This window comes from Alligator sinensis, unplaced genomic scaffold (genome assembly GCF_000455745.1).
Source record: "Alligator sinensis unplaced genomic scaffold, ASM45574v1 scaffold570_1, whole genome shotgun sequence".
Taxonomy (NCBI): domain Eukaryota; kingdom Metazoa; phylum Chordata; order Crocodylia; family Alligatoridae; genus Alligator; species Alligator sinensis.
The window spans coordinates 269569-295611 of NW_005841997.1; the positions used below are offsets into that span (position 1 = coordinate 269569).

Genomic DNA, 26043 nt, shown 5'->3' on the forward strand with positions numbered 1-26043 from the left:
AACAGTTAGTGGCGACTTACAGGTGACCACGTACAACGCACAAAGCACGGACTGGAGTTCCTACCACATAAAGGGCTTGTACGAATGAGTGAGCTTAACACTATGCACCATCCAAAGGGCAGTCCAGCACCAAGAATGCCCCCACCCCCTGGCAGCTGGTCATGCACATCCCTCAAAGTTGTTTGTCTAGGGCTTGTTTGCTGAGCCAATTCCAGCTGCCAAAGGTGAGGTTTCCTATACAAAGCTTAGCACAGACATTTTAAAGCAGCCAAAAAGTTTGCAACATGGACACACACTAATTTAGAGACCCCCCCCAAAAAAACTTAATGCCACAAGTAATAAGGCTTTATGAAAACTCTACTACGCACAGATTGGACCCCGACACCTCTCACTGCTCCTCTCGCACAATTGCAACAAAAACACACACACCAAACAAATTCCAGTTTGAGTTCTCTCCCCTTTAAAAGCAGGCTGAGAACATTCCTCTGCAGCAGTTAAACCAGCAAATCCACAACCACATACCTGGAGTAGAACAAAGGATACTGTCTGGATTGATAGAAGCCTCATAGGGAGGAGGCGGGTCATCCGGATGCTGAAGATCTGGATATTTGTAAGCTGTGTAGGGCGGTGGAGGGTCGTGGAAATGAAATGCACCCCCTTCACCATCATCCGAGAGATGCAGTGGAGTAAGACCAGTTCCAAACCCATCTGGACCATAATCAAAGCCAGGCATCCTGCGGCCCAAATTGAAGTGGTGCACTGTTCAAGAGGACAAGACACAAGACTGGTTTTATCCCATTTTTCATCCCCTGGGTTTGCAATCATGTTGAGCTCCTCTTTCCATCCCTTAGAACTTAACATGGATTTATCACAAGTCACCAGGTCACTACTTTCAACCTTCAAACCATCCCTAGAACAACTTGTGTGCTGCAATGCCTAAGGAGTTAGTACAGAACCTACACAGCCCAAGCACATCACCTTACTGTATTTACACAGCAATGCCCAAGCCCACCCTGTGCCCATATTTTTATCCTTATCCTCACTTGTGTCATCTAGATCCTAAACCAATGTCTCCAAGGTAGGGAGCTCATCTACTTGCCTTAGAAAGTTTCCAAGCACACTGCTTGGCCTGGTACCAAGAGCTGGAATACCAGTTGTATTATCCAAATAGTGGATAATAGAAGTATATTATCAGACCAGTGTACCAAGACATGCTAGGTCTTGGTTGCACAAGCTCTCACAGCAATCAGGTGCAGTTACCTTCCAACTTGTTCACCTGTCAATTGTAAGGCATGAGTAACACAACTGACAGCAGCACAAAAATCTCTGAAAAAGATGAGAGAACCAGAGTCTTTTAAATTCACAACTGCTACACAGACAGAATAGTCATATTTAGATATAGCCAAAGACCAAGGGAGTACCTATGCAGATTTCCATTTCCACTAGTTCTCCTGGGATGGAAGATTTGGCCTTCTACCATGTAGTGACTTCCCTCTAAAGCAGGGGCGGCCAATTATTTCAGCTGGAGGACTGCTTAACAAATTTTGGTAAGCTGTTGAGAACCATAAAGGTAGCCCTGCCCCTTGGCAGGTGCTCTCCCCCTCCCCCCAGTCACCATCTTGGGACCAGAAGTCCCACCCCTAACCTTGCCACCCTCTCCTCCCCCCGAAAGTACTGCATTTGGGAAGGGGGTTTCCCCATCTTGGCACTGGAACAAAAACAAATTATATACTAAGAGTCAAACATCCACAATGCAATATTTTAATTTTATTTTTAAATATTTTTGTCCTGATTTGTGTGTTTGTCGTGTATATAGAGGAGACTGCATAACAACTCAAAATGAGGACTTATACATATATTGTGGGGGCGTGGGTAGGTGCCCAGTGCAGGCTCCGGGCAGTTGTAGCAGGGAGCATGGGCAGAGGCTGCTTTTCCCCTGCACTGAGCAACAGTTTCTGCCTGGACAGTGCTGCTGCCGCTGTTCAGTGCGAGCAGGTGAGTCTAGAGCAGATGTGGGGTGCGCAGAGCTGGGGCTGTGCAGCGCAGGTCCCCGCTGGTACCACAGGGCTGGGGCCAGCACCAGCAGCAAATAGAAGAAGCTGCCACTGCCTGGTCTGCCTAAAAAGGCAGTCCAGCTGCAGAGGCACCCCAGCCCCACTGCGAGCTCAGGGAGCAGCAGGACATGCCACAGCCAGATAGTGCCTGGACCAGGTGGGACCGAAGGACCCGCCACAGACATGACAAAGACCCTCCGGCAGCCCTATCTTGCCCACCCCTGCCCTAAAGCCAGACCACTTAGCTCCAAGTGCATCTCAACAACAGACTACTTACAATTAGCTCCAATCAAGGACTCTATGCGCTCCCTCCGTCTCTGACGCAGCCGGTGGACCATGAAGAGCAACAAAGACAAGATAAGGAAGGAGGAGATGCAGCTCACTATCAGACGCATTCCACTTGCCATTGAGTCAAACAGGCTGTTCCCATCTGTTGTGTGAAGAAAATATTAATAGGAGATTTTTTCTTTTTACTTTGACAGAGACTCTTGTGTCTTCTAGTCCTGGAGAGGCACACACTTCAAACTTATCATATAGGTATGAGTTTAAAAACAATAAATTTCATTAACTTCTACTGAATCTGGATTTCTTTATGATCTCTTCACTTGAGCAGCCAAGTACAGACTCAGGTCTTCGGAAAAGCAAAAGTTTAAAGAGCATTTCATCTGTTTGCACGTGAGCAGACAGAGCTGTGCTACAAGGGAGTAAAAGATAATACAGCAGCTAAAGGAAAGTATTAGGAATTAGAAAAGACAAATGTTATTTCCAGTTCTACCATAACCTTTATGTCCAGCTTAAGGCCACTCACCTAATCTTTATTTCCATCTGTAAATATGGAAATATATTACATACCACCTATGAGAGAACAGAGACATCCTAATCCTATTTTACATTTCTGTTTTGGTAGTGATGTTTATTACCACATGCCTCAAAAAAGTGGCTGAATATCATCATCATCTCCATTTAAAAAAAAAAAAAAAAAAAAAAAAGAGAGAATGAACACCCTCTCCCCCCCGCCCCACAAGGTGAAAGAGAGGGCCAAAAGAGTACACCCTTCCCCCCACCCAAACCAGTGTCCCCTTCCAGGGTTTGCAGCCAGCAGATCAGTACAGTTCAGAGGTCCCAATACACCAGCCACATCCCCTCATCACTACCTGGCCCACCAACTCACAAATAGCTGCAAAAGTCCCCAAGCATTTTCTTCTTCATTAGCTGCAGAGGAGCTGGGAGAATGTGCTCAGGAAAAAGCAGAAGTTGCGGGTAGTTTACATAAAAATAAAAAATGAAAATCAGCATTTGCTGAATGTACGAACACACCAGAGCACCACCCTTCATCTATGCTTTGGGTGTCCACATTTAGCTGGTTGTTCACTTATAATAAAAAAATTACAGTGTTCGAGGTCACCTTGAAATAAGCTGTTCATGTGATACTTTACATCCAAATGCTATTTAGAAAGCTGCAAACCATAAACTTCCTGTGCAAATTAGTGCCGTAGAAATTAAACTTCTGTGCTACAAAAATCTTTGGAGTTTGACGGCTTTGACCCAAAAGGAAATGTTACCATGAAACAGTATTTACCACAGACTGATCTCTCTAGCCTAGATTTCTGAACAATGCAGATACTGCCCTTGGTCCTACCTCCAAAACCTAGTAAAGCTGACTTTGAAGCCAGCTATTAACACTTGATAAAATACAGACACATTTTAAACCTTTAAAAAGGGCTTATATTTTTAAACAAGCTCAACACATACTGATCTGAACTAGATCCAGTCACTATTCATATTGGGTGCTTTTACACATGCTGGTGGGGAAGGAAAGGCTTTACAGTGGCTCCAAGAGCCACCCTAATTAAAGTGCCACATCATCTCATGCATCAGCATCCCCACACTTGAAAATGGCAATGGGGGTGACTGAAATAAAACTCGTTCAACAAGCTTTAGTTCAAGCTCCCCCGCCACCATTTTGCAGGGACACGGATCATGAGATGTGGGAGGTTGCTGGAGTGTGGCAATTGCCACGTACCAGCAGACTCAATTAATAGAGTCTGCTCTGACACTAATCACAGCACGGCAGAGCAGCCTCTGTGCTCATGTACAGGCACTCATTGAGTTTATTATAGCTGCTCTTGTTTTTATTTATTTTTTTTTAACTAAAACAAGTTGATTTAAAAGTTATGTTTTAAAAACGTGCAAGATGGGACGCGTGGATATGAAGTGCTGAACCCAGGCATACATAAAGCACTTATCACACCAGAATTTCAATGCTTTACATGCACAAGTGTTAACAGAACAAAGATATATAAACTTGGAAGTGATAATCAGCTGTCTATTCTTCCTTTGCAAGGTCTGCCATTGTATACGCTTGTTATGGTTAGGGACCTACTGAAACTGCGGCAGAAGTGTACTGCATAGCAGCTCCTTTAATTTTGCTCCTTTCACCCAGGACACCCCCTTTCCTCCCCCCACCCAACTGGTGGAAGGGCCCTGACAGCCCCCCCTGCTTGCTGTCGATCAGCCAGGAGACAAAAGTTGTGGTTTTAAATACACCACGTGTTTGCCTCCCAGCACTGATTGACCAAGGGGCCCCAGTAGCCCTGCCACTCGCTACTGCTTTGCACAGCAAAATGAGCAAGATTAAAAGGAGCCACCACGCAAGGCACTTCAACCGCAATTTTGGGAGGTGTCCAGTTATGGTTATCTAGTGAACACTTGGCAAAGAGGCTTGAAATACAACCTTACAACAAGTGCTGAACTCTTCCTGATCTCCACTCCAGAGTCCTACTGCTGCTGCTGAAAGGGCTCCCCCACGCACAAACCCTTTGCCATACTGTGCTAGATAAGACCAGCTCCTGTGGCGGGTCACAAACAGCAGCAATAACCAAGGGCCCGTCTACTAGGGGCTTTATCAGCATCTGAAACCAAGCAAGGAGCCAGCACAGACCGCATGTGGGTTCCCTGGCTCATTTTACATCAAGGAGTTTCCATGAACTTCTTGCCTAATCTCAGATAGAAGCTATTAAAACAGTGCAGCTGGAGATGGCAGATAGGTCACAATGGCTAGGTCACGGTCACAAGAACAGCCAGATTACTCGAGAGCTAAAGCTGGAAGGTATTTTTGACGACTGTTACCTGGATGTTCAACGTAAGCAATGAGTTCGTCAGGATTCCAAGACAACGCGCTGTCTTCATTAGCAGCAGGTTTATACCAGTTGAGGACCAAATATTGAGACAATATTTAAGTGTTTCCTGGATTCACCTGAAACCAGATCTTTACCCACATTTTCATGTCCTTCACAGAGGCCTCACAGTCTACACTACATAAAGTATGTGCATCTTGCTGTTCATAAAAGTTAGGGTTCATTGGACTTACTGCAATCCTGACAAAACCTTGCCACCCACCCTCTTGGCAGGTACTTTGTTTCTCAAGATGAACTGCAAGTCCCCAGCCCTTCTGATATCATGCAAAGGTACTGTATGAAAAACAGACACCATTCTGTTTTCAGACTCTGAAAACAAATCAATTCAACAACACACAGTACCACTAGACTCAGAGACCATGTATAAGAACAGCCAGAGAACAAAAGCAGCTATTATGTTATGCTAACCAGCATTTCTGACTGACCACTATTTTCATTTTTGTCACTGTATAGAAGGACTGCTCTTCGTTCCCTCACCACGCTTTTTTTTTTTTTTTTTTTTTTTTTAAGCATGCCCTGTACTTTCTGATAAAAACACCTTAGAAAATATACAAGATAGACAGAACTGTCTTATTTGGTTTGGAGTTTCATTTGCTCCAGGCTCATTATTGTCAAACCTGATCCTACAGCTTTGTGAGTACATTTGAGATCCACACAAGGCAACTACATGCCTTTCAACAGTTTCCACTTACTGCAGATTGGAAAATAAGGCAACCAAAAATACCTGGCAATTTACTCTTTGCAAAGCAAATCACTTTAATACACCATATACAGAGCTGCACATTCCCTGGTCTCCTTGCGCTAGATTTTATGGGTCAGTGATTTCACAGAGCTTCATTAGCATAGAGAAGCAAGGCTGGAAGGGAGGCAGATGAATATTTTCAGATACAAAAGTAGTCTATAACAAATGATAAGATCCACTGGAGATTTGCTAGGTGGAATTCCCCCCCTTAAAAAAAAAAAAAGCAAGCATTTTACACTTAATTTGATTCTAGGACAGCTCTTTTGTTAGTGGCATCAATGTGGCAAATAAAATGTTCTTCTACTGCTCTGCAGATGTAGCCCTGTTTGATCAAGCTAATGATATTAGGCAATAAAACCACTGTCCAACAAGGTTGTAATTGTAAAACAGATTTAGGCACAGGATTTTTTTTACTACAGATTTAAAGATTTAACCCTCTGAACCTCACCCACACCGTCAATATGCTCCTGCTTGTTTTTATAATATAGCGTATCGCAGCCAACTGGCGCACAGCAGCTTGGCTTTTCATTAAAGAGGCCAACTACAAAACCTAGATTCTCACCAATAGATTTGCTCACGTAGTAGCCAAGTGTCTCCCACTTCTTGTTTGCAAACCCCCGCAAAGTCAAACAGCTCATCAGCTCCTGCCATCCATATCCAACACCTTGCATGGAGCCCAATGCAGCTCTAGTTATCCCCTCCCTTCTTGCCCCGACTGCTCTTGTGGTTGCCTGGCAATAGCAGCACAGTAAAATTTTGCCATGCAAAAGTAAAACCCCCTTGTATAATGGAGAGCTCATGTTCTTTTTTCTCAGCCTTTGGCAGAAGGTTTCCCAATGACAGCAGACTTTGTTTCCAGGGCAGTTTGGAAAGCTGTTTCCTCCAAAGATATTAGAAAACCCTGTACCTTTGCACAGCTTTAGACAACGCCTGACTCACCACCACAATTCTAAACAATTTTGGCTCACTCAGCTTCATCACAAATAGCGGTTATCCAAGTATGTATCTCATGCACAGATTTATCTACCACCTTAAATTAGCAGTATTAACTGAATTTAATAAAAATCAGGAGAGAAAACCTACCTCCCATGCTAACTTGCTAAATACCTCAACTTCCTTTTCTGCCTCCCCCCCCCACAATTTTCAACTTTTAAAAATTAACATATACCATTTTCTCTAGTCTCTTCACAAGACAATTAGTTTTATCTAATCTTTCTAGCTTCTCTCCCCATCCACCTCTCTACTACTCATCACAACCTTCTCCCAACAGGATAAACAAAAAAATGGAATGAAAATGGGACCTGCAAAAAACCAATCATCTAAAGGTGCCCCTCTAGTCTCATCTACTGCGAAGGAACAGCAGCACAACAGCTTTCCTCTTCTTGCTCACTGATAGAGTTCCCTGGTCATTCTCGATTTAAAAAAAACAGACCGTATTCTGCTGTGCTTTCACAGATCCCTTAGACTGGCCACAGCTTCAATTCTCAGCTCAGTTCTGAGTCACAGACCTCTTTCACACTACCCCTAACTGTGATTTGAAAGGTTTGGCTAGAAATATAGCCAGTTTGGCTTGATGAGGGACTCTACCATAAATCAAACCCTCATTGAAAGATGACACAGACTAAATCTTGAACAATATTGTTTAAAAAGTCAGAACTCCCTAGGTCTCTAGCATGGAAATGTTACACCTAAATAAATTGCAGGCATCTATCAAATATTAACAGTGGACTGCAAAATAGCCATCCTGAACTGGAGACAGGAATAATATCCCAGAACTGCATATCACTTTACAATTGCTACAGAGACTTCCGTGCAATCAGTTCTTTCATTTGTAGAGAGAGATTAAAAGAAATAAAATATACCGAAAGATGTGGGTAGATTTGTCTGAACAGCTGCCACACTAAAAATTGCTTTTCTATCACACCCATGGAGACCAAGCCGATACACATATACTTCTCCCTCTGCTTTGGTACTGTAAATACAAAGGCACTAAAACAATTCCTCTATAATTCTTCCTCATTAAATGGAAATGGATCAAGTGTCTGCTGAGACTATGTGGATGTGACTGCGTGACTCATTCCTAGCACTGAAGGGTTTCTCCTCCTGGTGCCTTTTAAAATATTCTTGTATAATAGCTACTCCCCAACTCAGACAGCAGCAAGCACTTATAACTTGCCAACTCAGTGGCAAGATTTATTTCCCCTTAGCCTTTCCTCCAATGATTAATTTACCTACTCCTGATTAGTAAACAGTTTTCTTTCTTCTGCAAAGCGGGTTTTGGGAAGATATACAGAAATCTCTGACAATGACAAATCTGCACTGATTAAAGAAAGTAATTCATTAGTTTTGCCATCTAGAATAGTAATGTATGAACCCCCCCAGAGGGGAAATACTGAAGTGCTTCATTTCAAAATGTCAATGTTCACCACAGCCAGAACAGATTTCATTATGAACCAAGTTTCACAACAGCTTAAACACATCTTCTCCCAACATCTAAATTAAAAAGCTAGCTGCTCACGGACAAGAATTTCAAAAGGCGTTTTTAAGGAGTCTTATTTTGTGCAAAGTGAGTGGGGGGTGAGAAAAGGGCTTAAGCGCAGAAAGAGCATGGCAGAACACAGCCTTCACAATCACTATTCATGGAATGGGTAAGACCCACGGCATAGACAAGGATTAGAGAACACTGCGACAAGGTTATCCTATGTCATCTCAATCCTGACTGGTGGCTGACATGGCACTAAAAATTGTTTCTGAAGATAAAAGTGTAGCACTATAGCAAAGACTAGTCTTAACGCAACTGATACGAATGAAAGGAAGGCTGCTGTTCCCCCTCAACTCTCTCCAAATACAAGTTAAAGTCTAAAAATGTTCATGTTGAATGTGACCATTAAAGCAAGAAGCTGCCTGCAGCCTTTAAACCATTAACAAAGCTAACAGTTCAGTTGTCCAAGACTGGCTGCAACTATGGAAGCCAGTTGGCTGGTTTCATATGCTCAAAACCAAAGGCTTGGTAAGAGAGAGAAAATGACAACTCTCCACAGAATTTGTGAACATTTATTCAAGGAAGATATGAATTGGTTATTTTCTTATGCAGAGATGTGTCAAACAAGCTTACAACTCATTGGCATTATAATTTTAAACAAATCCCCTTTGAAATGCTCACCAAAACTTAGCTGCCACACCCCAAAAGGCAACTTGCAAGTAATATACTGCAGAATCAACTTAGATTTTTATTGACCGAGAACAAAAAGCTAGACTCTGAACCCAGTTCATCTGATGAAGGCTGCATAGACTGAGTGATTACTAACATGCTTCTAAACTGTACAATTTATAACTCTACCTCTGCACATAACAAGGCGGTCATTGATATGGAAGGCCATAGTCTTTCAATAACTCCTTGGAAAATTGAATCGATAACTGCTTAGACAAATACAAGCCTGAAAGCCTAAATCAATTCCTCCTGCACCAGGGAGCAGTAAATCATGATTCCCGATATATAGTATCTCTACAAACATAAAATCTGCCAGTATCTTAATGCCAAGCAAGTGCTATGTTCTCCCTCATGCCCCCTGGCAAAAAGCATTTTAAATGCGAGTGCTCAGAAGCAACAGCTCCTTGTGTCCCAGCAAGGCAGTGCACAAGCCACCCACCAAGGCCAGAGTAATTAAGAGGAGAAAGGCACCTGCTTCCAGGAAGGACCTATGGGCATACTTTCTATACTGTGCTCTTCAATGGCTTACGTAACTTGTCAGACCACATTACACTCCGCAGATGTACAGGCAGACATCGCCCCTTCTCCTCCTGGCTGTAATCTTGGCTACGCAGGGATTAAGGGATCCCAGCCAAACTATGCACTTGCTGGCAGAGTGGTCAATGCATGAGTGTGGTAGTTCTCAACAGTAGCCCCTCTCTACAAGAGGGCAGCAAATACATCTGAAAATTAGGGAAAAGCTTGTAAAGAGGAACTTAAAAAGGCCATGTTCATTCTCTGTACAATACTAGAGGATTATTCCACCTACTGAAGATGAAACACCTGAAGACTGAGTTGGCAATCACTTGGCTTGCAGGGGGATGATAAGGTTGCAGAGATGCAAATGCTCCATTTCCACATGCTGACTCAAAAGAACTCTCCAAATAACTGGGCTAGTATCAGAAAAAATGAACAAAATATTACAGACATTTATTACTTCTTATAAGCTAAAATAAAAGCTAAATATATCTGTTACCAAAAGTTGTTTGGAGACAAACAGCACCATCTACTGGTTGGGAGAAATCAAAGCTAATGAGTACTCGGTCCAGGTGGCCTTGATAACAGCAACTGGTCTCAAAAGGGAAGTCCCATTTTGCTATTCTCAACACAAGCGACACACATGTCAGAGTCTGTTACTAATAGAAGCACAAGCCAAACACAGACTGCTTGCTCTATGAGCCCGGGTGTATCTGAATTGCTGTACCCAAATCACACTAGCAATCCATCTGGTCCAATAGTGTGTGCAGTAGCAGCAGCTGGTCCTTACGTGTTTCAGTGGACAACACAGACTCCTGAAGTAGTTGACTGCATAAGAGCCTGCCCACACAGAAATCTTCCTCCGACTCTAAAATAATGAGGGGTCATCTTGAAGCAGGGGGAGGTCTCTTTTTACTAGCTCCCTTTCAGTCACTTGTTTGGTGACGTACTCAAAAAGAATTTTCACTGATTGGAAATAGTTTTCCTCTATGGAAACTGTACTGATTTGTCCCATCACATGCTTACCTTAAGGCTGTATAATTAAGCTTGCAATCAAATACTGAAAAAAGAAGCACTGATCTAATTAACAGACCCACTCGAACACCTATCATGGCAAAGTGTTCTTCCACTGCTAAGTCTTCTAGGTCACCTATTTCTGTTTTTAAGCTTCTTGTAGTGGTACAGGTGTTGATGACTGACCTTGTGCCACATTTAGATTTAAACATCTTAAAGACACAGGACTTTTTCCTGGACTACTTCACTAAATCTCCAATAGCCTTTATTCCATGTTAGCAGTCATTTCTCCTCTTTCCTCTTGAAGTTCTGTCCTACTAGCTCCCCCAAGAAACCACAAGGAACAGACCACAGGGTCCAAGAAACCTATTTGCTAGTTTAAAAGCATTTCCAAAACCCTGTCAAGTTTTTGGAGCTAGTTCCTTGGTAGCGAAGGTGGAATCCACACCTAGGTTTAAGTGCTCCCTTACTCCAAAAGCTTCCCCCTCTTGTGCCTAGAATTCATACCAACCTTTTACACTCTTCAAAAGCTGGGATTCCACTCTGTATGAACCCAATGAGTCTCCAAGGATCTAGACTCCCTCTATCTCTATTTAGATAAATGGAAGCAACATGTCAGAATGACAAGCTCCTTCCCAGCAGTCGCAAAACTGTTGTCTGCACATTATGAGACCAACCAGATTTACACCTGATAGGTATGACCCTCCTTGAGATAAGACACTTCTAATAAAGGCCTTTCCACACAAAAAATAAATAAATAAATAAAAGCCACTTACCCCTTTATCTCCACCCCTCATCCCCACAAAAAGCACCCAGCACGAAGAAGTTACCCACCACAAACAAGTATGTAATTAAAAGCACTACACCAGGCAGTTTCCAGCATAATATTAACTAACATGATTAAGGACGTCCTTAGCATTCCATGTAACCATCCAATCCCTTCCCACATTCTTGCCATCTTCTGACCTAAATGTCCATGGAACTCACTGCCACAGGTTGCCTAATTACACAGTTATAAAGGGAGAACTTCTTTCTTCCAAGCTTTCGCAGTTGCCGATTTTCACTCTTTCATTTAGTGTCCCCAACTCTGGAGAGCTGGCAAATTGGAAAAATAAGGGTCTCGTGAGTTCACTTCTAGGCTAAAATAATGCGAAGATTCATTTACAAATACAATTAAGACACATTAAATATCCTTGAAGGATTATACCTGCTAATTAAAATAAAGCAGCAGCTTAATAATTGAAGAAATATTTTGCCCTTGCTTCTCTGAACACAGCATCAGCTACCACACATGGAGGGTAGGGGGCCTGTTTGCTCTGAGTTCCTGCTATGACAATCCTGTTAGTTTTTGTTGGCCAGTCCAGGTCTTGGGGTCTCCCCTTGTCTCAAAGTTCAGAGGGATCCTGAAGCTGTTCTTTCAGATTAGTGAGGAGACCACGGAGGAGGTTGTCAGTGGTATGCAGAAAGGGGAAAAAGTAGTACTGTGTTTGTGCCCAGGTTTAACAAGATGCTACTTTCTCCTAAAATATCTGTAGTTGTATTAACCCTTTTAAGGCAAGACCATTCTCAGACGAATGCTTCCATCACAGACAGGTTGAGCCCACCCAAATGAAAGGACACTCTCTCAGTTCTCCACAGTGAGAGAAAAAAAAGTTAGCAGGGCTGAGACCTCCCCAGGATCTTCTCACTTTCCTCTAGTTCTCCCCAAGGGTTCCATATGTACCACCAACTCATTTCCATCAGGAGAGATTGCATGCACATTCCCCTCCCCACACGGTCACATCTTGAACAGGTTCAGCTGTTGCCTTTAAATGTACAAGCAACAATCAGGCTGAGATCTCTCCCCACAAGGCACCTGTCAAGAGTTTCCCTATCCAGCTTTCTCCTGCACCAAAAAACCCTTGAAAGGCTTATGCCAGCTGAAGCCAAAAATATTTCCCAAAACACCTGGGATGCTGCACACTGTCAGCTTAAATACTGCAGACAGCCGATCAGGCTGAACAAAAAATTTTGTTTCACTTGGCCACCATCATGCTGGTCTCACCTCTTACCTGGGTCTAGGCATGTGAATTTGCAGCACTCCTTGGGGTCTTTGCGATACTGCTGACAGCCCTGGGGCCGCTCACAAAGGGCAGCCACACACATCTCTGGCTCACCATTGTGACAAGTGCAGCTCAAACAGGGATCATCCCCTTTTGGAGTGAAATAGTAGCCCTCATCAACAACGTTGTCTTTGATATCAACACAAGTCTGGCCTGGAAGAGAAACATGCATCAGTGCTTTCAAACAATCCCTTCAAAGCAATATGAGTCCAACTCATTCTGCTTGATGGTTTATAAAAATTAAACAAACTTAATTAATGACACAGATCATTAAAGCAGGGGTTTCCCTTTTTCAAAGATGACTTTGTAGTGCTAAAAGTAAAGGGAATATGGGAAACAGATGAAAGCCCATTCAAGTGCTTTAAGTATTTTTCCCCTTCTTCACTGCATATTTAATATAAAAAAAGCGAGTGAGATTTAATGATGGTTGTACATTTGAAGGAAGCCAGAGACAAGTTCATATGGAAGCTTGGAACAACAGGTCAATATTTAACAAACAAGGGCTTTACCATCGTCTTCTCTTTCTAGCCTGACATTCTTCCCTACCATACAATCAGCAGTGCCATGAGTGCAAACCTGCACTGTTCTATGACTGGCAATTACTGGTCCCCTCAAACTGCAAACTTTTTTAAAAATTAAGACAGCACAAGAAGCACAAAGGGCGAGCAACAGACTCCTCCATATCCAATCACAGGGTGCCCAAACACAGGTCCATCTGTATTGTATTACAAGATCAACTTACTCCTTTTGCAGAGGAACGAAGACTTCTCATAGCAGTTTTCAGCATACCAGCTATGCAAGCCATGGTGCCGAAGAGTGGGAAAATGGAAACACTGAAGCTGGGCACAAAGAACATTTTCATTTTCAGACATGGCCGTTCCAAAGATGGGATCAGGAGGTAAAAACACTTCTGAGGAACCTGCAATGAGAATGGACTAGTCTGAGCAACCAGTGGGTTTACAAAGTGCTAGAAAAAAGTTTTCTACTCCATGTGCACCCAACAGTACCCGAGTTTTAATTTCTGGTAGCAATGTTCCTTCATGGATAGTAATTCATACAGCCTCCCAAAATCACGATGTTGGTGAAAAGAATGCTGCTATAGCTACAAACTACATTATACATACCGTGAAAACAAGTCTTGCCCTTGTGTAACAGCATGCAGCAAATCCTGATCTTTTTATACCTACTTTGCACACATCTTTCCACACTAAGGAAACAGCAAGCAACAGACCTGCTAGTTCTGAAACTGCCCCTTCCTGCTGCTGCTCAAAACTAGTACCACAGCTGTGAAAATGGACCCACAGCAATTGAGCTGCCACACTGGGTTGACTTCTGGTTGTGGATATGGCCCCTTAGGTGTCTCATCAGCTACAGTTTCTGGTGTCCCCATTGCAACAGAGTGCTGATTACCCAAACAGCCAGGCCTGAGGAACTAGCTGTAAGATTTTTCCATCACACAGATTATTTTGTGAAAACATTTCCCTATGTTTGTGCATGGAATATGCTTTAAATAGAGCAAGGCAGCTCTGACCAGGCAGACCAAGTGCAGGGTATGAAGTTAAGACTCCTGGACTTTAAGGCTATTGACTCAGAAACATTAGGCAAGTTATCCAATTTGTGTGCCTCAGTTACATTTTCTGTAAAATGTACACAATGTTTACTTACCTCTGCTAAACCCTTTCAAAAAAGTTATGAAGGGAACACTCAAAGTGCAAACAGTATATTAATAAATAAATAAATATTTATCACATCATGCCTCAAACACCATGCATTTCATGCTGCCACCTCTACAGGCTTTTTAACAGGAAACAAAGGGGATGCCCTTGGCACCTCTCAATTCCAAAATTTCAAAGTTTGGTACTTAAATCTATATTTTGATGCCCAAGTGGCCTGAAATTCAAAGGTGTGGGGCACGCGCAAAAGGGAAATCATAACTCCATATGGACATAGGAAGCAAACATTTTAACCTGGCAGGCTTGAAAACATTAGCTTCAGCACTTTTATGACCACACACATGACAGCAGTAACAAGGGAAACAGTCCCCCGATGCAGTGGCCTGCTGAAATACTGTTTAACTGAATGCAAGATCATTTCTTCTAAAGAAATGAGCATTTATATAGTCATCTCTCAAGAGAGCTCAAGGCACACAAAATTGCCATGAACTAAAAATACTTTGGAGAATTAGGAACCTAAATCCCATTTTCAAACAGACATGAACAGCTAGAAGTTTACCTCACTGGAAGTCAGTGAACAATTTAGGATCCCAACAACCTAAAGTCCCTTTGAAAAATGAGATTTAATTCATGAAAAGGGGATGATTTTTTTTTTTTTTTAAATGCATGGACTACTTCCAATAGGCCATCTAAAGCAGGCTGCTATAACATCGAGAATTTATACCACCCTATGGAATATTAAAAAAAAAAAAAATATGACAGGTAAAAACATTTAAAAAGTGAAGCATTTCTTTTTGCTTAGCATGTACTGCCACTGATATAAATTCTTGTACCAGCAGATGGCAGGGTAGTCAGCTTTCCAGCAAGCAGGGGTTAAGTTACTCTTTGATGGAAAGGGTATTTCTTTTCCCCAGATTTACTATAAAAGGAGCCAAAAGGTAAAATTCATGGACAGTGATGGACAGAAAGTTATTTTACATACATTTCTTCCACCTTTGACAAAGCAAAGTTCCTAGAGATTACATTCCTAATTGGGAATAGAGGTTTTAGACTATAATTAGCAGGCTTTACTTCCTAAGCACAATGCCTGAAAATTGACATCTACTTTCTGAAGCTTACCTTTGTAAGCCACCTGCCAGTGACCTTCTAAAGAACGATTTCGGTTGGTAATGACATACTGATATCCAACCCAGAACCTACAGAGAAATAGGGATTTGAGAATTCTCAGCATCACAAGGGAAAAAACACTTCTGTACAAAAAAAAGGAATCAAATACAAGACCTTACAATTTCTCACTTTTAATTGGACTTTTTAGAGCATTAATGCTCTGTCCTGCTACATTTCAAAGCCACAGCTTGGGAATATATCCACCAACAGATTTGTTTGTGTTTTTGCCTGCCTATTTCCAAAAGGGAGCTAACTGATAATACCAAAATAAATGACATGTCAACATATGAGGATTTATTTTATTATTAACACAGAAATCCCAGCATTGAATCTACTCCAAGACTGTACTGCCATGAAAGAGTTTACGATCTTCTTGATGGAATTCCACAAAGGTATCCCAAATCCAGTAAGGTGCAGTGCATATTCTCATGCTGTCTAATGCATCTCTAGGGCGATGCTGAATTAAAATAAATCAGCAGTTGATTACTGAATAGTAGTGCTACTGATGACAGCCTAAAAAACAGGTGGAAAGCAACAGACAGATATTATAATCAGTTTTTAAAAGTGAGTGCAAGTAGTTTTTTTGCAACTCAAGCAACTGACAGCTTTCTTCCACCCACCTAAAGTTATCAGATATTCAGAGGCTTTTCTTTGGATACACTGAAAATGGCACCTTACAGCTCATTCCAATCTCCTCTTGCAGGCTGCCAATTTTACCAGTCTTTTACCAAGAGAGAAAATTCAGTTAACTGAGAGAAAGCTAAAACTACTGCATTCCTCCAAAGACTCAGACTTAATGCCTGAAAAAATTGTCATTCTTGCTACAGTTCTGGCAGAGAGGACAGGGTATTCAAATATATAAAAGATGTTGTTGAAAGTGCCCACCAACACAACTTCTGTCACGTGACATCTGTAGCCTCTGTTAGCACCAAACAGAACATAAAACACAGGTGGCCACTGACAATAGCTTAGACTGCTCCAATGAGGTTATCCTAAACTGAAGTCCCTGGTCATCACTGATTCTACTAAGCAAGTGGAAGTACCTTGCTCCTACCAAGTTAGCCGTTACCAGTTCTCACATACAAGCTGTTTCTAGGATGCAGGTGCTACATTTTCCCCTTTCTACTCACCTACGTTGGTCCTTCCTTCCATAGGCTTTTTCCTCCAGGTCCCACTCCTGTGCCAGGATGAAGCGGAGCTCCTGGTCTGCAGTGAAGGTAGCCAAAGACCCATTCACCCTCTGACATGTCTGCACAGCGTCCCAGTAGTTCTCGCCATTTAAATACACCCTGTAACAGCTGGCGGTGCCCTCATAGTGATGCCATCCTGTTGGGCACTTTCCTAGGAAACATGGAGAATAGAAGGGAAACCATCCCCCCAAATTAGGATCTTAACCTGAGACAATGTACTTCACATGGTTTGTGAAGGTGACATGAACACTTTTAGTATTCCAAACACAATGGACTAAACACAGACACTTTGTAAAATGTCACCCCCTCATCCGGGACAGCGGGGGCCAATTGTTTTGGCAGGCCCCCCACAAAATTAGCCCTGCATCCACAATGACTGCCACTCGGATCCCTTTCCCTTACCTAATAGACTGTTTTCTGATGCTGCCTGATCTGATGCTCTGACTCCCCACCCACAGTGTTATCAGTCCCCTCCCCAATTTGCTACATGCCATGAACACAGGCAGCCCATGTCACTCATGGCATCAACACCACAAGTTGGTCACCCCGATCTAGGAGTAGAAGTGTATTATGGATCACTGCAGTGGCTCCCAATATAAAACTAGTTAAAAAATAAAAAAAAATAAAAAAAAATTAGAAAGGAAGGTGCTCTGGCACTTCAGCTATTCAAAAGCAATTTACTTCTCACTTGCATTGTGACAGCACTTAGAAGTCCCTGATCAGGATCCAGGCTTGATTGTACAAGACAGAACACACTGCCTTGGAGAGCTTACAAACTAATCAATCTATTTTCAAACCAGCAGCAAGAAGCGTAACAGATACTAAATGAGGTGGGAGAGAAGGAGGAAGAGCTAACTGCTGCATCTCCTGGATGTTAGCCACTAAAAAAAAAAAAAAAAAAGAGTCACTGGTGCCAGATTAAACTGCTTGCAGATATCACTGCAGAAGTGAGTCTCTGGAAAGGATATAGGGCGAAGAACATGGTCTTACAAAGAACAGTCTAGGGATGTCAATTCAGTAAGCAAAGGAAGTGCAGAAGAAAGCACAAAGGCACTGTTGACAGAAATGGAGCAATGGGCTCTATAATGCTGGTATTACTGAAAAGAACCGATAGCCAGGAGTAGTTCAGAGACGGACAGCACGATTAGATCGATTAACAAGAAAGATTATTGTAGCTTTTGCATCCGGCTTGACCTGATTCTATTCCAGTGTTATTTCTGCAATACCTGCCATTCACATTTTACCCTCAGTTATTTGAGTTTTGTTCTTTCCAATTTCAGAACATCTTTCTTCAAAGTCTATAAGATCTAAACTACTATGCATGAATACTTTGAAAAAAAAAAAAAGAGTAGTTTTCAGAAATTATTCCTGAACACTTCAAATTTCAAAGTGAATTGCTGCCCAATATCACCACTTTTTCCTAAAGTAATACTACTTTGAAAGCAATCACATTTTATTCCCCACTTAAAAAGTCATTATTCAACCCTGCATTAAATAATTGCAATTGTCAAATACAATGCATCTTAAGCACAAATGTGTTGAACAAGGCCTTGTTAAAAAAAGTGCTCCTGTGTTGCGATTTCTCTGGAAATACAGGGACATATTTTCACGTTCCCAAAGATTCCTCACCTTCATAAAAAAATCCACCACAATTTAACAGAGAACTGCAATTTTTTCAAGAAAACTGTTGCTATTCTGGAATATTCTCTGATAAGTATTAAGATATAATATAAGAGATAATATCTAAGTATTTTCAGCGTTTCTATATAGTGCACCTTAGCAAAAAGCACTGATGTATAAATATTTAGGTCTCTGGCATATCTGTTTTTGGGCAAAGTTGCTTAAGTTCCATGCTTCTCTTGACCTTAAGTTGACTGTGTTACAACACTGCCTAGAAACAAGTGCAAAGTGAGAAGCACTCAGTCCTGAATAGCTCAGGGACCAGCAGTCAGTGACAAATCAGAGAAATGGGAACTACCCATTTACTGGGTCAGACCATAAGTCCATCTCACCCAGTCACCTTTGTCACAGTGGCAGACAGCAGATGCTAAAAAGGAAAGTGAACTGGGTATGACCAGGGTTTCCACACCTCCCCCCACCCCACACTGCCTCTCCCCCACTCGGAGCCTCCAGCATTTAAGATCTAGGAAGTTCTGATTCAGAGGCTGTTACCCTGGCTCCCATGTTCAATTGCTACTGATGCACCTTCCTTCCAAGAATGTGTCCAATCCCTTTTTGAATCTGGCTACGACATCACAAACCGCCCAAGGTAAATCACAGCAAATACATTCCCAAATCAAAAGAAAAAGAAACTATAATATGTAATTGCACAAGTTGTGTTAGTGTAGATCCATGTGCTGCACTATTCACAACTGCAGAAACAATACCCAGTGCAATTAGTAAAGATCAATCAATCAAAAACCATAATATCACTTGCAATGCTGCACAAGAAATAAGCTGAGGAGCTACTTATGGCTCTGGATCCACAGTCTGAGCATCACTGTGCTAACTTACAAAAGAGCCTTTGAAGTTCTGCTCCCTTTCATGGACTTCCACAGGCAGAGTTTGTGGAAGTTTTTTAAAGCCTCTCAAGAAGAAACTGCCCAGACTCCTAAACAGACTGCTAGGAATTTGGACCAGCTTCCCCAGTCTGCAACTTACTGCTAAAGCGGACAGGCTGCGCCACGTTGACAGTGTGGAAGCGGGTCGTATCTGCTCCTCTGCCTCGATTGTGCCTGGAGTCCACATTCTCTTTCCCATGATAAGGTCGTTGGTCCCCTGTCAAGCCTAGAGACAAGAGGGAATGTTCAGTACAAGTGAAAGAAATGCAAGGCAAGCCAATTTTTCCATCTCAGCAAATTAAACCAAAACCTCTCTCTCACAACAGGTCCCAGCAAATTTCAACTCAAGACCAGAAGCCAATGAATTGGAGTTGCCTGCAATAAGAGTTCACCGGCCCAAAAGAAACATGAAATTGCTACAACCCAAGAGAGCCAACAAGCCACTACATGAGTCTTGAAAATTAAGCTAGATATCTGTGGCAGGATTTCAGAGGCAGATGTGCGCAGGACGTGACATGCAGCAGTTGGAGTTGCTGGATTGAATGCTGCTACTCCTGCTTGCACAGAACCATCCATCCACCAGCTGCTGAGTTCACGTGCACAAGGTTATTAGAGACTGCTCCCTGCTTGATGTTTTACAAATACTTCTCAGAACTCCAGGGCAAAAACTAAAATGGTGCAGGTAAAAGCAACCCACCCCAAGCAACTGGCTAATGTTTTCACTTATTCCCAAGCAGAGGGAAGTCTAATTTTGTAGGATAATGTGAACTTGCTTACTTTGTATTTAGACTGTTTCAACACTTTTAACCAACTGGCAGGCCCTTTAAAAGGCCTGTTTACCATATGTTGTGGAGGATCACCAGTTAAGGAAGGAGAAACTCACTGAAGAGACAATTCCTAGCATGGGCCATATGCTTATTAGGACTATACACAGAGCACATAGCTCAGGCATTGCACCCAAAAGGGAAAAGGTGGAGGTAAGATCTGGATGGTTGTTCTCAGTTAAGGAAGCTGTTAAAGTCTTTATCAGAAAAGCCCCCCCCCAAAAGGGGGGGGGGGGAATCTGTAGGTAACTTCCATGAAATTCTATTTAGATCAAATATGAAGCAAGCTGATCTGCCTCACTTTAGCATCTAGAGTATTAAACTTGTTGCGCAAGATGTTCTCACATAAAACACTGATTCCAGGAAACCTACCTTCAGAACAAGGTGTGAAACAGCCATGAAAGAAGTGACATACCCTAGAAATGCAACATCAGCTCTTGCTCAATAAATCTGAGGACCCTCAGATCTAGATTTGCTTCTACCTGGACTGAACTGCCTCTATGTGGATAACAAAGTTAAAAGAAAAAATCTTCCTTGGGAGCTGAAAGCAACCAGGAGCAGCTGCAGATTCCTATAACAAAGGTGCCACTAGACTGACTGTTTCTACTGTGCCATTTCTGTACTCCACAGAAGGCTTTTCTAGTCATTCAGGTTATTGCTTCCTTCATCAAAATGTGTTACAGATTTTACCACAAAGAGAGTAAATGGCAAAAGCAATTCTTAAGATACCAATCAAGCTGCCTTTCCAAGATTTCCAGAGAAAGCAAGATATTAACTAATTTTAAGGCCCATATCAGCTCACAGCTTTAATACCCCAAAGTAACAATTCCAACAAGGAATAAAACATTTCCACATCTCTCACTGCTACTTCGGATTACAGTGATAAGCAATAGCAGTAGCACTGGCTTTAACAGACAGATAATGAAGCTCTGCAGTCCTTCTGGCCACAGTTCATAAAGCCAAATGAACAAAGTCTTGCACCTGTCATTCTAAAGAGGCAAAAAAACAGAGGTTATGAAGGGAGATTTCATTCCTCCTTTGAAACCCTTGCTCACAAGGCCAATATCTTCCAGCTTATCACAAACTAATGAACACATGTGCAAGAGAAGATTAGCTGCAAGTAAACAGAAAAGCACCAACAAGGAGCTGCTCTCATTTATGAAAGCTTCATTACATATTGAACTATAATGCCACCTATAGTTAAGGTTGCCCAACACTTCCCATTACGTGCTCCTGTTTTTAAACTGCTTCTAACTACTAACATTAATGATTCAGGATGAAGTTTTAGAAGCCAGGTGTGTGTGCACACGTGTGTTTTCCTTAAATCAAAGTCAGCTACTTCCCCAGTTCAGAGTAAGGGGTGAAATGTTCTGTTCATATTAAAAAACACTCACCACCATTCTTAAAGTGTCTCATAAAACATTATTTCAGCTACCTCATGTATCTCCACTATTCATAATCTCCAACCATGCAATCACATGATGTTTTCCAAAGGAACCAATTCAGTGCACAGGATGGACTAAATCTAGAGATTAGTCAGGTTTGTGTAGTGAAGAAGGTATTGTCTCTATAGCCCCACCTCATTTACTGAGGAAGTTATTGAGGAAGGCATGCTCCCATTAAGGAAATCCTGGAATGGGTGGGCCTTGGTTCTCCCATCCCGAGGGACAAGGCCACAGAGTCAAAACCCAGGAGTGTTCGGAGGACAAAAACTGGGTACATAAGGTTCAAACTGAGCATTCCTGAGACCTGCACCAAGCAGCAAGCCTGAACATCCCCTAGCACATCCCAAAGTAATCCAAGCAGTCTGTGCACAGTCCCCTAAGGGACTTGACCCAGAACCATAAGGCAAGAAGGAATAGAAATAGGACCCATAGTCAGATCATGCACACCAGTGTTCAGCTTCCTCCCTGGTATCACAAAGATGACCCTTTCGGCCAGCACCAAGAGAAGACTTTACAGAGACCCTGGATGCAATCTATAGATGAGGTGGGGGGGCTGCTGTTTCCCTCCAGAACAGGGACTACTGTGTGATTACTATAAACCTATTATATGCTTGGGAATATTTTCTTAATTATTTAATTATGGTAGTTCCCCCATTTTCTTCCTTCTTTATAAAAAGGGTATTATACAAATTCAGTCCCCAAATGCTATAAATAATATTGCCACTGGCTGGTGTTTGTTTCATGCAGCATCAAGGAACAGCTAATTCCAAAAAAAAAAAAAAAAAAAAAAAATGCAATGGAAGTTTACTTTAAGCTTTTGTGAAGCCAAGTCAGAAGACAATGTGAAGAGGCTTCAGTTCACAGCACTTAGGCAGCTGTTAAACTAATACATTTATAGTGCTGTTATGCACAAGAATAGAAAGTGAAATATGGACAAAAAGCACACAACGATAAAACTGAATATACTTCAGTAGCAACTGCAGCGCAATTTTCCCAGCCAGCTATAATGCTACCAGGGCCCACAAATTTTCTGTACAGCCAGTTAACCTATGTACAGTACTTGCTACAAGCTTGGGAAGTTTTAAGCCACTACACTCAACCCAGCAGCTTTGAAGTCTAGTGACGTGCAAATGCAAATTTGGGATAAATTCAACTTCAGTGACTGGAAAGCAGCATACAAGCGTAGTTTAGCAGGGCCAGATCAACATGATTCTTCCAAGGTCAAATGCCTGTCTGCACCTCACATATTTTACATAGTCTGGTTGCAAATGGAAACCCTGCTGTCCTTGCCCAAACGAACTTGCAATCTAAACATAAAGGCTGAGGAGAAGACAGAGGTATTTAGCTGTGGTAGTCTGAAGTCAGTCAGAAAGCAGGGTATATAGACTAACTAAATTTTACATATACATATAATTTGAGCCATCTACCTCCCTACCTACTTAATTCTGTGCATGTACCCAAATTCACTTCATCAGTTGCTGTATAGGGGGACAAAACAGAGTAGACAGAGAATGGTATTTTGCAAGCATCCTATTAGTTGCAGGGAGACTCTCTGAATGGGGAAGTACAGCCATTTTGGTTTGGTTTTGTTCAAGTTGGGTTTTGTTAGGAAGAAAGTTACTAAGAGGAAATACAAGTACCTAACAAGACAGAGAAGGCTGATCATCAAACCTAGAGAAGTCCGTGAAGACCTTCTGGGAGACTTAATCAAATCAACCTACACAAAAGGGGCAATGTCATGACAAAAAAAAATTAATGGTCAACATATACAAAAAAAAAAAAAAAAACACACCACAGAGAAAAAAAGATAAAGAATTGTGCCGAGTTCCAAATTGACAACTTAAATTAAAAATCTTCCATGCAGCATAAGAGTGAACCTATGATGAAATGGCCATACCATGGATGACAGCTGCACTCCCTCCCACTCTTGGACTTCTGGCCTACAGACCTGTAGAGAAGGTAAGGCATTTGAAGCTGACCCATGAAGTTGAGGTCTTTTTGGTAATGGGGGAGTGGAGACAGGGAGGGAGAGAGAAAGGTCAGGTTATCCAGCAAGAAGTCATGATAGCTTTACCATTAAACTTCTCTTTTTGCATCAATAGTGTGAAGGCAGAAGAGTTCAACCACTTTCTGCGAAATGTCATTAGGCTGACACATTCAGTTTATCATGTACACAGAAGTTTATTGAAGAGGTGGGTAAATTACCATTGAGACAATCATTGGTCATTTCAGTTTAGTACGTGGCAAGGGTCTAAACAAATTATAATCAGCATTCACTTCCTAGACCGCTGATTCTTGTCCAGGGTGCTAGGGAACCCTAGGGTGCCATGAGATCCTTTCAAAAGGTGCCCCAAGGTGCCACACAAAGCTAGCACTACTAAGTGTGCAAACATGATTTACAAAAAGAACCAAGAGATTTCAACTAGGACTCCATACTATTAAAGACATTCTGACCTGGAGTGGTCTTTCTGAGTTTTCTGCAGCAGAAGAACTGCTCTAGTCTCTGTACCCAAATACACCAGTGAAAAACAAAGAGCTGCATTTTCTGAGAGGTGCCTGGAGTCTAGCAAAGGGTGCTTTGAGGCTAAAGTTGGTTGAGAACCCACTGTTCTAGACATTTTGTTGCATGTGTGTTTACTCGTGAATCATTTCCTGTTATTTCCAAGAGTGGTAGATTTGAGAAGAATTGTCATGCAATTTCCCCAGTTTAAGCAGAAGTTGTAGGAACATGCTGTGTAAATCCTCTCAGTAATTCCTAGTATGCAGACAAGAATGAGCAGCCACAGGGCCTTATCCCACCAAAGCCCTGGATCAAGGACAATTGCAGATGCAATGATCCGTTAATGCGGGAGTGAGCATTGGAACAGAGTAAAGCACTTACAAGGGCTTCCACCTTAAGTTTGCAACCAAAAAATAATTCCCTGTTGAAAAAAAATGTTCATTTTGGGAAAGCAAGTTGAAGACAAGAAAGGCATTTGACTTCATGTAACCTTTGTTAAATAAAAGTCTATAAAGAGGTCACTGGCAAGAACTCTGTCTACTTGTCCTAACTAGATAATGGCAATTAATCACTTACTGACAAATTGTGTTCTGAAGACAGATTAGCGAAACTGTCCCAGAAAAAAGGAAATTGCTGCGTATGACAACACAAACAATGCACTGAGTTTATTGTCAAAGTAATTCCAAGCCTCCCCTACACTGAAGTGTCCCAGCTTTTCTGTCTAGCTACCTTCACCACCTAGCTCAGTAGGGGCCAACTTTTAGCAGGCATGCCACAAGGTAAGCCCAGCCCCTTCCCCAACTGCCACTCTGATCCCAATCCCCTTCCCCTTGCCCCATCTGCCACCCTGCCCTGTGCCATGTACTGAGGCTGCCCATACCACTTGCAGACCATTTGCTGCGGGTTGGCCACCCCAACCTACCTCCTTTGGTTTGGCAAGATACTTCCCTTTTTGAACCCAAAGCATTTAACCTAGTTAAAGACTTAAGTCAGTTTATCCTCCTATTAGATTTAGACTGTATCAATAAGTTATCAGTAAAAAGTTCATTTTTTAAATTTTTATCAGCTCTTTTATAAAAGAAAATCTCTGCTATTTTCCATAATCAAGCATATGGCCTTTCTGACTATCATATACTGGAATGACTGGGACCGAATAGAACATGTTTCCTATTGACAACTTGCTGTAGTATTACCCAACAATAGTAGTAACCAATATCTACATTCCCATCTGACCCTGTAATCTAGGCAGACTCCCAGTGCCATCCTTCCCCTACACAATGTTTTCAGTTAAAGTATAACACTCACCCCCTGCCACCACCCGCTTCCCCCATCTTCACCTTTATTTCCACCTTTCCTGAAAAGCATGTACCCTTTTTAAGCTGTGTCCCAGTCATAATTGCTAGTCCACTGTGTATTTTCTTACCCCTAAATCTCTGGCCCTACACTCTGTGCCAGTCATTCTTGTTCCTCCAGTCTACTATTGTCCAGGTTTCTTGCATCATAGTACAAACTTTTCAGTTGTCTCAAACTCGCCACACCCCATTTCCTAACCAGATTATAAAGAATCCTTTCACTGCCTACTAAACTCCACACTGTTCTCAGTTATGTACCCGTCCCATTTGCTGCCTTTTCTTTCGGCCATCAGATAATTTTATCCATGGCCATTTCCTCATTTAGCAGATTTTCCTCCTTCCCTTGTATTAAAATCCAGGATGCAAACTATGCAGATCTCTCTCCCAACTTTCTTCCCCAATTTCTTTGTTCATAAATTATCTTGCCATGCCAGCCTCAGACCTTGGGAACCCTAGGAAGACCCCATCCACTGAAGAGAAAAACATTCTCTTTCC

The 26043-nt window shown here is 42.1% G+C and overlaps 1 protein-coding gene across 2 annotated transcripts in view; it reads right to left on the bottom strand.

The window, feature by feature from the left end:
* Nucleotides 1–26043, bottom strand: part of DGCR2 (DiGeorge syndrome critical region gene 2) — a 44683-nt gene that overhangs the window by 7430 nt on the left and 11210 nt on the right. For both annotated transcript variants that reach the window (XR_003093557.1, XM_025201523.1), the window contains exons 4-10: nucleotides 19528–19653; nucleotides 16807–17017; nucleotides 15629–15705; nucleotides 13579–13755; nucleotides 12786–12989; nucleotides 2332–2484; nucleotides 523–759 (exon numbers count right to left, since the gene is read on the bottom strand). Coding sequence is in view for 1 of the 2 variants with exons in the window: in XM_025201523.1 (XP_025057308.1) it covers nucleotides 523–759; nucleotides 2332–2484; nucleotides 12786–12989; nucleotides 13579–13755; nucleotides 15629–15705; nucleotides 16807–17017; nucleotides 19528–19653 (1185 nt within the window). In the remaining variant the exon portion in view is untranslated. The remainder of the gene's footprint in view (nucleotides 1–522; nucleotides 760–2331; nucleotides 2485–12785; nucleotides 12990–13578; nucleotides 13756–15628; nucleotides 15706–16806; nucleotides 17018–19527; nucleotides 19654–26043) is intronic.